At 38.7% G+C, this 18,016-nt stretch overlaps 1 protein-coding gene across 4 annotated transcripts in view; it reads left to right on the top strand.

The window, feature by feature from the left end:
* The window catches only part of LOC135215196 (protein rolling stone-like), a 110,297-nt gene that overhangs the window by 80,027 nt on the left and 12,254 nt on the right, over nucleotides 1-18,016 (top strand). The window contains exon 1 of one of the 4 annotated variants that reach the window (XM_064249688.1): nucleotides 11,209-11,319. The exons of the other annotated variants lie outside the window; for them this stretch is intronic. Coding sequence (XP_064105758.1) covers nucleotides 11,287-11,319 — 33 coding nt within the window. The 5' untranslated portion in view covers nucleotides 11,209-11,286. Of the gene's footprint in view, nucleotides 1-11,208; nucleotides 11,320-18,016 lie in introns of those variants that run through there. 4 annotated transcript variants of the gene reach the window in all.

Here is an 18,016-nt window from a genome sequence, read left to right as displayed (position 1 = left end):
GTTTGTTTTATCCTTACCTTACAATTATTTGATATGCATCTCCTCTTCGAATTATGGGTTAATTTTATAGTTTTGTTTTCTTTTGCTACGTAGTTTCTGAGGCTCATCTTTCCGACCTTATGACGTCAGTCCGCGTCACATATAATGTCTCCAGTTTAGGAGACAGACTTTTCATTACATGAAGAGGACACAGCCAATAACATGAAATGATGTTTTTTTTTTAGGTTTTAATGTTTGGTTAGCCAGCGGAGATGTCTCTTTATTGAGATAAGAAGAAGAAGAAGAGGCAGAGAGAGAGAGAGAGAGAGAGAGAGAGAGAGAGAGAGATTCACTTGATTGGAATTAACTACTTTACCTCTTGCAGTTTTTATTGATATATTCCTTCATATTATATATGCATACATTTATAGATATATATATATAGTATCTATATATCTATTATATATATATATGTATATTATAGTATATATAGATTATATATATACATACATATATATATATATATATATATATATATATATATATATATATATATATATATATATCTACTCGTATATATATACATATATAGATATATATATATATATATATATATATATATATATATATATATATATATATATATATATATATATATATATATATATATATATATATATATAGATTATAGATATATACTATATATATATAAATATATATATATATATATATATATATATATATATATATATATATATATATATATATATATATTGAAACCACTCAGCTTTCCATGTCATTCGATTATTTTTCAGTTTTCCTCTTCCATATTTATTTATTTCTTTTATGAACTGGGTGGTCTGCAATGTCGAATAATATCCTATATAGCACTATTGTAAATCCTCTTTGCAGATGTATGAAAAATGCTGATTTTTCCACGAAGCAATTTGGTAGAATTGTTCCAACGTGAGATTTTGCAACAACGTCTCTTTTTACCACACGGAATTTCGATGTTCGTGTACAGATGACATTAAAAACGGTTTGCCTGAATTGTTCGGGAAAGCTATGCGAACTTATAAGCAGTTAATGGCCTTTCCGGTTCGTACCTGTTTCCGGAAGCTTTGTGCCGAAAAATTTTAAGTGGTTAAGACTTTATGTAGTTGAATGATTGATTGATTATAGCCTGTTTGGCGTCCACAGTCATGAGCGTCACTGGTGGCGCCGTTTTATTTACGTGACTGAGAAATGTCTGATGCTGGTAAACATTACCTTGTATCATGGGGTATATCTCAACTCAAGGGTCCATTGATAGACGTTCAGGATGGTTATTTTTGTCTGAATACATATAAAGCCAAAGTGTATAATGCAATTGTCTGCCAACCCTTCTCATTCAAGTAACTGTAACTGCCTGCCAACCCTATGTATGTGAGTGTAACTATCAGCCAACCATGTCTGTACCACAAACACAGTCGCTTGCCCACCATGTCTATACATATACAGTTGCCTGCCAACTACGTCTATAAAACTCCATTCGCCTGCCAACCATAGTCTATACATATACAGCCGCCTGCCAACCATGTCTATACATGTACCTACAGCCGCCTGTCAACTATGTCTATAAAAGCCTAGTCGCCTGCCGAACATGTCTGTAAATGCCTTGTCGCCTGCCAATCATGTCAAAAGAAGCCTAGTCGCCTGCCAACCATGTCTGTAAAAGTCCTGTTGCCTGCCAACCATGTCTAAACAAAGCCTAGTCGCCTGCCAACCATTTCTATACATGTACATACAGCCGCTAGTCAACCATGTCTAAAAAAGCCTAGTCGCCTGCCAGCCATGTCTATAAAAGCCTAGTCGCTTGCCAGCCATGTCTATAAAAACCTAGTCGCCTGCCAGCCATGTCTATAAAAACCTAGTCGCCTGCCAGCCATGTCTATAAAAACCTAGTCGCCTGCCACCTTTCCAGCCATGTCTACTAAACCATGCCTCCAGTCGCCTGCCACCGTCTATAAGGCTAGTAAAAGCCTAGTCGCCTGCCAGCCATGTCTATAAAAACCTAGTCGCCTGCCAACCATGTCTATAAAAGTCCGGTCGCCTGCCATCCCTATCTATACGAGTCTACCAACTTTCACCCAACTCTCAACCAAACCACAGCCACCAGTATAACTGCATGCCAACCATAGTTATAAAGAATACACAGCTGTCTGGCAGTTACCTGAAAACCCCGCTCATTATATATATACCTGCGCACGTGTCGTCCGGGGTCCCACTGTCACAAAGCACCTAATATGTACCGTACTACCCGGAGACACGATCGCAACCTGTTACGTCTCCCGCGTCTCCTGCGACGTGAATGGACCCCCGGACGCCGCGCGGGAGCCAATCACCGCGGCCCTTATATAGTAGTACTTTGGTGTGTGCCCTCATCCGATTCGGCTAAAGTTGATTGCCGGGCTTTGATGGCCGAGAAAATCTGATTTCTCTTTCATTAGCTGCTTTGATCAGAGTCCTCCCTCCCCCACCTCCTTTTTTTTTACGGTTCGGGAGACAGAGGGATATTGGTGATGAAACCCGACCTATCATCGTCCGTGCTTATTGAGTTGGACGGGCGAAGGAAGGAAGGAAGGAAGGAGGAGGAGGAGGAAGAAGAAGAAGAGGGGGAAGGAGGTCGCTGAGAGAGAGAGAGAGAGAGAGAGAGAGAGAGAGAGAGGAGCGAATGAAAGCCTATTAACTCTTTGTCTTCAACGGATATTCCTTTAATTTGACTTGTCTGAGAGAGAGAAAGAGAGAGATGATGGGGACGTAAGGGAGAAAGAGTGAGAAACAGATGATGGGGACGTAAGGGAGAAAGAGTGAGAGACAGTTGATGGGGGACGTAAGGGAGAGAGAGAGAGAGAGAGAGAGAGAGAGAGAGAGACGGTTATTAAGTTGTTGACAGGAGGCCGTTGTTAAAGATGCCATTCGCGATTTGTGTACGTTTAATTCCGCTCTGAAGAATATAGCTGAGAGTAAGATGATCACACCAAGGGAAATTTGGGCATTATCCAGTCATTTGCCCTGGAAAAACAAAACGGTTTAGTTGATTTTTTTGCTTCATGAATCTGAATTCTTGCAACTACTGTTTCGTTTTCAGATGTTAAGGAATATGACTGTCGACTGTTTTAGTTAATTAGATAATGGAGGGTTCTTAATTCTTAGAGAGAGAGAAACCAATTTAAAAAGGAAACTTTCATACAACGGTAACTATGAGAGAGAGAGAGAGAGAGAGAGAGAGAGAGCAATTTAAAAAGGAAACTATATCATGCAACGGTAACTATGAGAGAGAGAGAGAGAGAGAGAGAGAGAGAGAGAGAGAGAGAGCAATTTAAAAAGGAAACTATTTCATGCAACGGTAACTATGAGAGAGAGAGAGAGAGCAATTTAAAAAGGAAACTTTTTCATACAACGATAACTATGTGTGTGAGAGAGAGAGAGAGAGAGAGAGAGAGCAATTTAAAAAGGAAACTATTTCATACAACGGTAACGATGTGAGAGAGAGAGAGAGAGAGAGAGAGAGAGAGAGAGAGAGAGAGAGAGAGAGAGGGGGGGGAGGCGAAGCTCTTGGCTTTCAGTGTCAGATATCCCGTTGTCCTTGACTCCTCTTCTGTTCATTCAGACTCGGCAGGATACCATCAATTAAGCTTCTTTACATCGAAGGATACATTTTTATCATCGCTGAAGAGATCTAATATCCTTTTCGCGTCTTTTGACGATAATATTTACAGGATCTTTGCTAATGAAATTGACGGCGATGTCCGTGAATTGGTTCTCCATTTTTGGCTGTTGATTGATGACGTTTGACTTGATATGCCTGTTGAAATGACAGTATTTCGATTTTCATTTATCGTGGAAATTACCTCCCAGTACTTCCAAGACTATTTGGTCATTTTCTTGTTTCCTGATTGTAAGGAAGTCAGCGCTCTTTTTTCTTCTTTCTATTTTAATTCTTAGAGGCAAGACATCGTGCCCAGCTCATATTCGCGCATAATTCTTCTGATGGCCACACGTCTCATCTATCTACTGCATCCCAAGGGCAAGAGAGGTCTACCCAATAGGTGAAGTCGCCTCTCACCTGGGGTAACTACGTAGGCGATGACGTATCTTAGGTTAGAGGTCCCATTTTTCCGTTTTCTTTACAGCAATTCACCTGCTGTCGCAATAAGGAGGTAGACAAAGCTCCGCTTACATGGGGGATTTTGAGGGGTAGTGAGCAGACCTTCTCCTTCTCTTGGCCTTGCTGCATCCTATATTTTTACCCTTATTTAAGAATATGTAAATTGATTCAATGCATCTCACAGGAAGGCGAGTGCTAGAGTCCATGAAGCCAGCGTCCAGATGTTTTGACACTATTATCAGCTCAGTTAATGGCCCTAGCTATGATATGCTTCAATCTCTATCTCCGATACAAGAAGGCCTCGTAATTCAGTGACGTCTTCATACCGACTCGGCCAACAATGGAGTCCTGATTTTAGTGATTTCTCCTTTGTGCGCTGGTTCGAATCCACGAGAGGACGAAATTATTATCGACTAAGTCATTCCCCTTCGGTTATCATATATGAAAATATATTAGTTCCGAGGTGGAGCGAATTGGATATTAAAGGACGTTTGTAGGTAGCTTAATGCATACTATATATATTATATATATATGTGTATGTATGTTTGTATATAGATACATAAATGTATATATATTTGTGTGTCTCTCCGAAATAGTTAACGTTGTATGAGGTCTTTTCTTTTTTAAATAGGCCTCTCTCTCTCTCTCTCTCTCTCTCTCTCCTCTCTCTCTCTCTCTCTCTCTCTCTCTCCCCTCCAACCTCATTTTCCGTTCACCGTCCGTTATCTACGACTCCCAAGGGGAGCAGCGACCAGGTCCCTCCAGGGATCGACTGGAAGCAATTCCTTACCTGTAGGGGGTCCTTTCTTCATCCTACAGCCCTCCACCCCCCAGGGGGTAGATCCCCCCGCCTCCCCCTTGTCACCTGAGTTTCTTGTCACGCGCAGAATAGCCAGACCGGAAATTCTATTTTCCCCCCTGTTTAAGTAAGGGTCCGGGCGGGGGGGGGGAGGGGGGGGGGGGGGATTATTTATTTCGTTGCATGCAAAGAATGGAACATATTTGTGTCTCGCTGGGATGAATGACTTCTCTCTCTCTCTCTCCTCTCTCTCTCTCTCTCTCTCTCTCCCCGAAATTGCTACCGTTGTATGAAGTCTTGCGTATTAGATAGGTCTCTCTCTCTCTCTCTCTCCAAAATACTTATAATTGTATGAGGTCTTTCTCTTTCTAAATAGGTCCTTCTCTCTGTCTCCCTCTCTCCCCCTCCCCCTTAACAGAGAGGGAAGGTAGTGAAGTGAAGGAAAAGCATAGGCTTGTGGGGGTGGGGTGGGGAGGGTCCCTCGAAGTCTTTAGGTAAGGGGTGTAAGGGAAGGGGAGGGGAGGGAGGATGATGATGTTGGAGAAGAGGATTGTAGGGTTACGTGTAGAACGTTTTTTTATCTCTTTTGTTTTTTTCTATTTACATAGATTGAAACGAATCACGCAGCTGTCAGCGAAAAATGGAAATATTCTTCCCTTCATTTAAAAGTTAATGGGAAGAAGATTGTCACGCGATTTGGGCTTTTTTCATCCGTTTTCTTTCTTTTTTTTTATTTAACAAACGTCGTAAAACAAAAATAACAATACGATAATAAGTTACCGTCATATAATTTAGCTCGCAAATAAAATCTAAGGGCATATTTGAATTTCCTGTGCATTTGGGTCAAGGAAGAAATACATAGAAGAATAAACTGATAAGAATTAAAAAGCAAAAAAAGGGAAATAAGAAAAATAAAAAGTTAGTTTAGGAGCTATGTCATCATCTGCACCGCCATTTCTGGACATACAAGGAAAACTCTCTCTCTCTCTCTCTCTGTTATTGGTCCAGAACCATTTCTCCGCGAGATCTTTTAATCTATTCTGCACAGCTGTGGCTCCCTTGTGATGTTTCGAGCCTCCCGTTGTCTCGATATTAATCTCATTATCATTCTCATAATCTGCTGGCCTCTACTACGGGCAGTGGCGCCATGGCGTTGTTTTTGTTTAGCTCTTTGTTCTCTGGAAGTTTTCTCTGGATGGGGGTTTTCCAGCCCTTGTTTTTTTAACGCGTGACGTCTTTCCAGTAGTCACTCTCGTCATCTTTTCCAGACTGACACTGGCCTTGTTTACTCTTGTATCATTCAGTTAGGCTCTCATATTGTTTCCAGACCTACGCTAACCTTGTTTACTCTCGAGTCATTCAGATCTACCTCCTCAGTAGATACTCATATCTTTTCCAGACCTAACACACTGCCACCTCTCGAGGTCATTCAGATCTACCTCCCTCGTAGATAACGCATATCTTTTCAGACCTACATAACATTGTCACTTCTTCGAGTCATTAAAGGATCTGCCTCCTCAGTAGATACTCATATCATTTCCAGACCTTTGCCTCCTCAGGAGACACTCTCATCATCTTTTCCAGGCCTACACTAACATTGTTCTCTCTGGAGACATTAAGATCTGCCTCCTCAGTAGATACTCATATCTTTTCCAGACCTACACTAACCTTGTCCACTCTTGAATCATTCAGATCTACCTCCTCAGTAGACACTTTCATCATCTTTTTCCAGACCTACACTAACCTTGTTCACTCTTGAGTCATTCAGATCTACCTCCTCAGTAGATACTCATATTTTTCCCAGACCTACACTAACCTTGGTCACTCTCTTACTTCCGACAACGTGTCTCAGTTTGTATCTTTTGTTCCAAGATTCATTGGTCATGGACTTTTATATCCCCATTTATTTCCCCACAGAAGATCTTCCTGCTGTCTGTTACTTTTGCATTCAAATATCCTAGCACAACCATCCTTTATTTTCTCTAAGCTCAGCGAGGCACATTCGCTGTCTTTATTTCACATTCTTTGACAATATTATTATTATTATTATTATTATTAGTATTGTTATTCAGAAGATGAATCCTATTCATATGGAACAAGCCCACCACGGAGCCATTGATGTGGAATTCAAGCTTCCAAAGAATATTAAGGTGTTCATTCGAAAAGAAGTAACAGAATGGGAAACACAGAAAGAGGAGATCAGTTATGAGAATGAAATAAATGAATGAATAAATAAAAATGTAAGTAAATCATTAAAAAACAAGTTAAACTGCATTAAAGGATCCATACTGAATCATCCCAGTCTGTCAAATTGTCGTTACTTCAGAGATATTGCTCTCGTTAAATCAATAGCCGTTTGAGTGTTGCTGATATATTTTGTGTGAATAATCTTGTACTGTATTTGCATAAACAATACATTAAGTGCTTGTGCATTTCTAACCAAATGTTGTTGTTTTATTACTGTTAGGGGATCTTTGACAAAAATGAGTTATAATGGTGGGTTTTACGATTCAAAAGCGGTTTATTCCCAAGTAAAGAAAGTGATTAATTAAAACATAATGGCTTCCCACAGGACCAGGGGAAATAATTGCATCAATAAAATGATGTGTCAGTCATTTCGAATTTAAAATCACAAGGGAATATTGTCGGCAAATATTTTTGGAAGTAGCCGTGAGAATTAATTTTTACTACTGTTTTTCAACACATGCATAAAATTTTATTATAATGTAACTTTTGCTGGCATGGTATGTGTTTATTGGTAATTAGTATTCTGTGGACCATAACAGCAAAATTCAGTTTTGAACCAGATGGGTAACTTACAACTAAAACCAATTTAAAAAAAACACACACACAAAAACCAGGTCTATTTTCCCTGTTTAGTAATTATCATAGATTATATAACTACACTATATCTCCAGAAATGCTACAAATTATGTCGTATTGTTGTAACGCCAGTTTTAGTGGTCAAAAATCAATCAATCAATTATGTTTATGCACATGCTCATTTTGGCTACTGCTCTCGAATTCGAAAGTAAGTTTCCATTCGAAGTATCTTGTGTTATGAGAAGTTATCAGCCTGTAATGTTTAGCTGTAATGTATAACAAAACAGTTTTTTCTTATATATATATATTATATATATATATATATATATATATATATATATTATATATATACACCAAAAGATATTCCATTTAGATTTATAGTAATGCAGCACTTTTTGTTTGTTTGTTTGTTAGTTTTTTTTTTGTTACATAACTAAGCTGCTGATTATTGATATAAAAATCCGGTTGTCTTTCTTAGTTATTTTGCTCTCCTTTGTCAAAAGCTAGATTAATCAATATGTAAATTGAGAGAGAGAGAGAGAGAGAGAGAGAGAGAGAGAGAGAGAGAGAATTCATGAAATCTACGTCATTGTTTTCTTATTTTCATAGTCAAAAGTTAAGTATATCAAATATATCTTAGTTTAACCAGACCAGTGAGCTGATTAACAGCTCTCCTAGGGCTGGCCCGAAGGATAGGATTTTTTTAGATTTTTTTTTACGCGGCTTAGGAACCAATTTGGGTTACTTAGCAACGGGACCTACAGTTTATTGTGGGATCCGAACCACATTATATCGAGAAATTATTTTCCAATCACCAGAAATAAATTCCTCTGATTCCGCACTGGCGGCATCGGGGAGCGAACTCAGGCTACCAGATAGATAGGCGAGTACGCAACCCTCTCGTCCAAAATAAATACAAACACGCTTAGCTGAATACCATGGGTTTGTAAGTACTATATAAGTATGTAGGAGACTTATAAGGCACACAAATACACTTAACTCAATACTGTGAGTTTGTAAGTACTTATATAAGTAAGTAGGAGACGATACATACAAACACACTTAGCTGAATACATTGGGTTTGTAAGTACTTATATAAGTATGTAGGAGACTTATAAGGCACGCACAAATACAATTAGCTCAATACTATGGGTTTGTAAATACTTATATAAGTAAGCAAGAGACGATACATACAAACACACTTAGCTGAATACCATGGGTTCGTAAGTACTTATATAAGTAAGTAGGAGACTTACAAGGCACACAGATACACTTAGCTGAATACTGTGGGTTTGTAAATACTTATATAAGTAAGCAAGAGACCTACAAGACGCACAAACGCACTTAGCTGAACTCCATGGGTTTGCCAATACTTATGTCAGTAAGTAGGAGACTTACAACTTACAAGACACAGAAACACATTGAGCTCGATGCTATGGGTTTGTAAATACTTTTATAAGTAAGCAGGAGACTTACAAGGCACGTAAATACACTTAGCTGAATAGCATGGGTTCGTAAGTACTCATATAAGCAAGCAGAGATTTGTACGACACACAACCTCCAGTCCTATATACTTTGGTCCAGTCCACATCCCTGTGAAAAGATAAAACGTCTGAACGGAAGAAAGCTCTGTCCCCCCCCCCCCCCCCCCCCCTCCCCCCCCCCCCCACGCCATAAGTGTAAACAAGTCCCTTTATCCCTTTACCTACACCCCAGAGCAAAGCATTCAACGCCCGCGATAAATTATATTTCCTGCGGTGTTTGTGGGCCACAATAAAACAATTAGAGTTACCGCCATGGCTGCTGGCATCGGGAAATCCCACCAATAAAATGGTAATAACACGTTTTTGTTCCCTGCCTCTCTCTCTCTGCTTTTGGGAGGGATGGGGAGCTAGAGGGACGGGAAAAGAGAGAGAGAGAGAGAATCGTTCTGGTGAGATTTCCATTTTCTTCTGAGAGATTTCGTGTTGATTATCAACAATAGAAACTAGGAAATGCCAACTACGAGAGAGAGAGAGAGAGAGAGAGAGAGAGAGAGAGAGAGAGAGAGAGAGAGAGAGAATTTGCGTCCATTAATTACAAAAGAACCTCTAGCAAAGGACAAATGAGAAAGAGAAAGAGAAAGAGAGAATAATATCTCTTGCGGTCAAATGTCTCAGGAAACTAAATATTTCTTACCCCCAATTATTATCAGTGCCTGGGGAATACCAAGACAAAACCACACCCCTCCCCCCACCGCCCCGCCCACTATACCCCACAAAAAAAAGAGAGATAAGACAGAAGGAAAGAAAAAATGGAAATCCTGAAGAAAGAAAGAAAGAAAGAAAGAGAGAGAGGAAAAATGTGTACACAGATTAGCCGGAAGGCATCTTGTATGATGTGTTTGTGGGACATGTCGTTTTATATACTGAATAGTCGACGGAATTCTTTTACTGTTTTTTTTTCCTCCTTGCCCTGGAGGTACTGAGAGAGAGAGAGAGAGAGAGTTACAAGGATTAGGATTAGGATGGCTCCCGTCAAAGGAGGAGTTGAAAACCATAGAGAGAGGCACTGAGAGAGAGAGAGAGAGAGAGAGAGAGAGAGAGAGAGAGAGAGAGAAAGCAGATTGCCATCAGAGGATATTTGAAAACATCTAAAAGGGCCACTGAGAGAGAGAGAGAGAGAGAGAGAGAGAGAGAGAGAGTGGGGGGCGGGGGAGGGAGAGAGTTACAAGAAGTTACAAGGATTAGGATGGCCCCAGTCAAAGGAGTTGAAAACCATAGAGAGAGAAAGAGAGAGAGAGAAAACAGATTGCCCAGTCAAAGGAGATATTTCAAAACATAGAGGGGGCACTGAGAGAGAGAGAAGAGAGAGAGAGAGCAGACTGCCCCAGCCAAGACGGAATTAAAAAAACATAAGAAGACACTAAGAGAGAGAGAGAGAGAGAGAGAGAGAGAGAGAGAGAGAGCAGACTGCCCTTGTGAAAGAAGAAATAAAAAAACATAAAAGAGACACTGTGAGAGAGAGAGAGAGAGAGAGAGAGAGAGAGAGAGAGAGAGAGAGAGAGTGACAGAGAGAACAGACTGTCCCAGTCAAAGGAGATATTAAAAACCATGTAAAAGAGGCACTGAGAGAGAGAGAGAGAGAGAGAGGTAGAGAGAGAGAAGATAACACCCAAGTCAAAGTAGGAATTAAAAACTAAACAGAGAGAGAGCGAGAGAGAGAGAGAGAGAGAGAGAGAGAGAGAGAGAACAGCTGCACAGATAGCAGCAGCAAGGCAGTCTCAGTCGTTAGTGTATTTCCCGTGGGCTGACCAGAAGCAGCTATGAGCTTCTTTCCATCCTATTCAAGGGTAATGAGGCGTCGTTACTGTTAAGACGAATGACGTTTTTAAGCGACTTGTGGCGGCGGCACAGGACGGATCTTCTGCTCCTTTCAACGCCGACTCCGTCCGCGACTGAAAAAGTATATATTTTTCATAATTTTTTATCCGGGGTCGCTCAGCAAGGGTCGTTATATACATGGCTCTGCTTTGAATGTTATGTTCTGTTGACAGATGGGATCTCCTGTATACTGTAAGTCTGTGCTGGTAAGAATTCATTTATAATTTCATGTTTTTTTATTATATTTCTTATTATACATATTTATATATATATATATATATATATACTTATAATATAATATATATATATTATATATATATTAATATAGATATTATCTATATATATATATAGATATATATATTATATAAATATTATATATATATATATATATATACACATATATACATATATATTCTTACGTATTGGTGGCCTTGGGATCCCAAATACGTAAAGGGAAAATATTAGAGGGGTTAATGAAGAATAAAGTGCTTCTAACTTACCTTAAAAAGAATTGATTTGGTTATTTTTACTCTAGAAAGGTTGCCATTAGAAGGTTGCCATGGAAACCAGATAATTCTTCTACATTATTTATTTACAAGAGGCCGTAAATGGCAACTTGTCCGCACGTGGACCAATCCTATCTCTCACAATAGGGGAAAACTGGCCAAAATCAGATTTACTTCACTGCTGGTTTCCAAAATTACTCATAGGTATCTTGCGTTAAGGAAGCACTTGCGAGCGAGGAGACATGGACGCGTGACTCAGCGCAGATCTGGAAAAGTTCCCAGATTAGGCACAAATAAAATAAAGACTTCTTGCACAAATTTACAGTTACTCACTTTTATCTAACACACTGGGGGAGGAACTCTAGTGTTTACATGAAATATTCAATGAAGACTTGGTTTGTCTGGGACGATCACAAAAGGTGGCATGCGGCCACGAGGCAAGGAAAAGGAACAAAGATATGTTCATTTGAGAATTAGGAGTTCGAATTGGAAAATGTGGAATAGTTTACTTGACTTGGAGGAAGAAAACTGGCAATATGACTGTATCTCAAGATGTACCTGGATGCCTTATGTAAGTGGACCTTTGTAGGATATGACGGTGGCTTTGTCCGAGGTCAGGGGCGCCAGTTAGCCCCTTTTGTAGGCCTTATTTGAAGGCTGGGTTGGACATCTGTCCTAGGTCATGGACTGGAGTGGACTGAGAGCGTCGTCGGGCAAGAAGCTTGGGTGTTGGGGTCAGCTTATCCCCCCTCTCTGGCCGGTCATCCTGGGAACAGAACATATTGCCAGCGAGAGGTTCACAGGATAAAAGGATCTTAAGAGTAAGCCTAAGAAGTACCTAGCTAGCTACACACTTCCTTTTCGGATACGTCCTTAAGGCTTACAGGAGTAATTATTCCTCCCCCCCCCTCACCCCCAACTAACGGCTGGCACCGTACATGCCTACCTGGCCTGAGTTTTCCCTCCTACAGTCAGCTGATTAGGAGGAAAATGGCTGCTCTTCTAGAACGCAATAAAAATGAATTGTATTGTGAAGGCGAGGGGGTCAATAAACTATATATAATATAATATATATATATATATATATATATATTATATATATATATATATATATGTGTGTGTGTGTGTGTGGTGTGTGTGTGGTGTGTGTGTGTATGTGCGACTGGTTGAAATGCTCTGTTTCAACAGAATTCCATCTAATAAAAGGAGCCCATAAAAACGCCAAAATATAGAATGCAAACTATATTCTTTATTTATCTATTAATATATATATATTAATATATTATATTATATTTAATATAATATATATATCAGTATCCTTTCTCCCTTTAAATAGCGTGGAGCCAAAATATTCATAGGACATAAATACATTTCCCCTGTGTACCAAGATCTGCAGGTAAGACAAAAAAAAAAAAAACATTAACGTTCTGTTTTTATTCAGCAAAGTTGTAACGCTAGAACGCCTTTTAAAATCATCAAGAACGTAATTTACATACCGTAAACTAAGGCGTGAAAACAAGTTATTTAAACAGGCGATAAGATTTTCCCCTCGTCGAATTGAAGTCGTGATGTCTACAAGGGAGATTTGGGCGATTGCAGAGCAGGACCACTTCTACTTACGCCTTAGGCTGATAAGGCACGCGACACTCTCCACTAGTAGATTGAAAAGGGCCTTAGAAAGAGAGCTGATTATTGTACAGGGCTGATATCACAGTCCGAGTTCGTGGATCTCTCTCTCTCTCTCTCTCTCTCTCTCTCTCTCTCTCTCTCTTGTTTTTTTCTCACTCGCTGTTTCTCTATGGGACAGCGATTACAATCCAAGTTGATGAGCCTCTCTCTCTCTCTCTCGGCGATGACCTAAGTTGTTGTGACGCCATGGTACATTTTTGCATCAATCTCTCTCTCTCTCTCTCTCTCTCTCTCTCTCTCTCTCTCTGTTTTTTCTTACTCTGTTTCTCGCTCTGGGCCTGCGATTTGAATCCAAGTTTATGAGTCTCTCTCTCTCTCTCTTTCTGTCTATGGGACTGCGATTATACAATCCAAGTTGCTGAGACTCTCTCTCTCTCTCTCTATCTATCTCTTTCTATGTGGGTTTCTCTCACTGTTTCTCTCTGTGGGACTGAGATTACTCCGAATTCATGGATCTCTCTCTCTCTCTCTCTCTCTCTCTCTCAAAGACGACTAGAGAGCCTGAACATGTATGGCTCAGGAACACGACGATTGCGGGGAAAACTAATAGAAACATTCGAAATACTGAAAGGCATAACAAAAGTAGACAGTGCCCTATTTATGTTAAACGAAAACCAGACAAGAAATTATGGATGTGAACTAGAAAGAGATACAACGCATCCCATTGTGGGAACTTCTTTGCATACGAGATATGCGATACATGAAATAAAGTGCCATCAGAAGAAAGCTAGACAGAATCACTAGGACACTGTGAGTGAACAGTAAAACCTGCTCCTAGAGATAAGTGAGCACATGATGTCTCCTCTTAGGATGGACTAACAAGTCTTTGAGACATCCTAATCCTTGTAACTCCTTTTAACACACACTCTCTCTCTCTCTCTCTCTCTCAGATTTCTTTCAGCCATTTCTTTTTCCCCTGTACTCTTCTCCTTTGTCAAATCTCGATTTCAGCTGGATAGGACAATAGCATCTGGTTACAAAGAAGCGTGCATCAGAGAGAGAGAGAGAGAGAGAGAGAGAGAGAGAGAGTACAGAAACTCACCAACGTTAGTTGGGTTTATATACTTTTGTTAAACCATATTCTTCACAGATTTGCAATGATAGGTTGGTTAGATAACAGTATAATGGAAGAACTCTTTAAATGAAATTTTTGCTTTTTTTTCAGACCTTTATTTGTGGATGGGGGGGGGAAGGGGGGGGGGGTTGGGGGGGGGGGGGGGGGGGGTCAGTGTCTGGGAGGTCCTAGTGTTTCTTGCCTTGTTTATTCATATCTGTTATTCTCTTTTTTTCCACTTTTCAATTATCTTTCTTATCTCATACAAAGCAAGACCAGAGCTAGTTCAGCTGTATGATAGATAATTTAGTGGGTAACGCACTTTGCAATAATGTTTAATTTTGTCTATTCTCTTGAGTAAAATGGGACTTCTTTTATCTATTCACTGGTAATTATGTTCACTAACCACTGATTCTAGTGCCGTGTATCTTTACGAAAATATTACTGAAAATATTACGAAAATATTACAAAATAATACTGATAATTGATTAAGTATTTTTATACATTGATTTGCAAAGCATCGACCGAATTTCTTAAGCTCCATGATTGAAACTATTTCAGTCTCCTTCCTAACTTGATGCCGAATAAGAGAGAGAGAGAGAGAGAGAGAGAGAGAGAGAGAGAGAGAGAGAGAGCAGACTGCATTTAGGTAGGAATGTGTGTAACCTTCGGCTTGAATTTGTGAATAATTCATAAGATTAGGCTTTACCTAACGACGCCAGTTAATGTTTGTGTGTGTGTGTGTGTTTTTTTTTTTTTTTTTGCAAAGAATCCTCTATTGGCTCTGTTACCCAAGAGCTTCCGTTTGAATTAAATATTAATAATATATTAAATCAATCAATCAATTAGATAAATAAATTATCAAAAAATAGTTAACGTCAATGTCATTATTGTAGAAAATTATATATCACATTGCAGACGAAGACAAAGCCACCATTTAACCTCGTCAGCACGAATCCACATCCATCTCGTGACTCTAATCTCTACTGGAGACAAGAAAAAAATGATGCGTTTTCTTTTGCGCAATCGAGTTTTCTGTCCTGTGGTGGCCTCAGCCACGGGCCATAAAACTGTCAGCCACGGTCCGATGGTGGCCTAGGTTGTTGGTACCTACAGCGCTGCCAGAAGTACGATTACGTCTAACTAGAACCTCAAATAAAATACAAACTACTGATGCTAGATGGTTGCAGTTTTGGTATGTTCAATGATTTGAAGGTGGATGATCAACATACCAATTTGCAGCCCTCTGGCCTCAGTGGATCTTTAAATTATACACGAACTCGCAACATTTTTTATTATTACGGAGCTCTTAGAACAAAATAATAAAAGTATTACAGCGTTGTGGTTTCTCGCATTACAGAAATAAACCTGTAACGCTGAGTCAGTTTTCAGAATTTTACTTTATTCTGTAATGCATATTATGGCCTCGTCAAGTCGCAACGATTATGCGAGCAATTCAAATAGTAAATAATAGCAATTGCATTGATTTTTATTCGTTTAACGACATATCCAATTACATAGCATTAATGCACGAATTCATTCGTAGCAGTTCCCCCTTTATAATAATACTATATATTTATATGAGGCCATATTCTAAAAGGGCAGGAACACACCTGTATCTGCAAAGCTTTATTAGGAGGTATGATTGATACCTGTATGATACGATCACGTCTGTAGCTATACACTGAAGTTCTGTATTGTTTCATATCTGCCATCTGTATCTCTGTGTATGGACCTGAGCTGAAATTATTATTATTATTATTATTAGTAGTAGTTAGTAGTAGTAGTAGTGGTAGTAGTAGTAGTAGTAGTAGTAGTAGTAGTAGTAGTAGGGAAAAACTCTCTATCGCGAGAGTATATATAATGTTCTAAAGGGTCCACAATAATACAAAGGGTTAAGAGTCCGTGTATAATTTTTAAGACTTTACAGAGAGCTTTCGAACCCTTCCCTGGGTTCATCTTCAGTCCAAATGAACAATTAGTTATAACAAGTACAGAGGTAAATTTAAAAACAAGAGTCGTTGAAGATCGTTGACACCGGTCGTTAAGCTTGTTAAAGGGCCAGGTGAAGAAAGAGGCAGTTGACTCCAACTAGGTGATTTCCTCTCCCCTATCAATCCTTCTGGCTGCAATTCTGTTGGATCTCCTTAATGGCTGTTGCAACGTTGCGGGAAGTCCTTCATCCGAGGGCGTAGATTGGGCACCGTAACCAGACTCCCCAGGGCAGCGGTTACCTGGACAGTGAGAGGAAAGGCGGAAGCAGCATCGGGAGAGGGAAAAACAGAGCCTGTCCTACAGTTAAAATCTTTTAAAAACATACTACTAATATAAAAATTAACAAATGGGTCTTCGTTGACAAAAGACTTCTTTTGAAGGACTTCCTGCAACGTTGCAACAACCATTAAGGAGATCCAACAGAATTGCAGACAGAAGGATTGATAGTGGAGAAGAAATCACCTAGTTGGAGTCAACTGCCTCTTTCTTCACCTGGCCCTTTAACGAGCTAACGACCGGTGTCAACGATCTTCAACGACTCTTGTTTTTAAATTTACCTCTGTACTTGTTGTAACTAATTGTTCATTTGGACTGAAGATGAAACCAGGGAAGGGTTCGGAAGCTCTCTGTAAAGTCTTAAAAATTATACACGGGCTCTTAACCCTTTGTATTATTGTGGACCCTTTAGAACATTATTATTATTATTATTATTATTATTATTATTATTATTATTATTATTATTATTATTATTCATAAAAAGGCATAATAGCAAAATCACTTAAAATGGTGATAAATCCACAGTTGGTAAAGTGTAATATAATTATAAGATATATATATATATATAATTATATATATATATATATATATGATATATATATATGTGTGTGTGTGTGTGTGTGTATATGTATGTATATTTTAGACTTACACCCTGAGGATTTCATTATTATTATTATTATTATTATTATTATTATTATTATTACCACCATCATGGAATCATAGCGTTCACTGCGCTGTCCAGATGTGGATCTCAGGGGTAGTTTAATTTGCCAGCGGTCATTTTTCCTCTCTTTAAATTAATTCCCGGTATTTACTGGGGTTCTCTGGAATCTAATTCGCGCTGAAGGGCCGTTCATATTTCAACTTAATTACTCGAGTTCGGAGGTAAAAAATTGCGTAGAATTACTTAGGCTTTGTGAATATTATACCTTTCGTTTCATGTTGTCATATTCCCAATTTTTTTTTTCTTTAATATTTTGGTGATTGAGTTTTTTTTTTTCATTTGTTTGGTAATATTGTGGTGTATAGAATATTTTTCTTTTTGTTTAACTTTTAGGTGATTAAATTTTTTTCTATAATATTTTGGTTGATTGACATTTTTTTTTTTTTTTTTTTTTTTTTTTTTTTTTTTTTTTTAAATTCTTGTGATTTTTTTCCCATTTTGTTTCGTAATAGTCTGGTGAGTTGAATATTTTGATTTGGTCCTGGTGGCTGTTTTTTTTTTTTTTTTTTTTTTTTTTTTGGTAATGTTCTGGCGATTTAATATTTATGAACTTGAAAGTGAACTTTTAAAAAAAGTGCAATTGCATAAAGTTAACATAAAAAAGATTAACTTTAAAAAAAGTGAACTCAGAACATTTTTATTTAAAAAAGTGAACTTTT

Source organism: Macrobrachium nipponense, chromosome 5 (assembly GCF_015104395.2).
Source record: "Macrobrachium nipponense isolate FS-2020 chromosome 5, ASM1510439v2, whole genome shotgun sequence".
Taxonomy (NCBI): domain Eukaryota; kingdom Metazoa; phylum Arthropoda; class Malacostraca; order Decapoda; family Palaemonidae; genus Macrobrachium; species Macrobrachium nipponense.
This window is presented reverse-complemented; position numbering and strand designations above follow the sequence as displayed.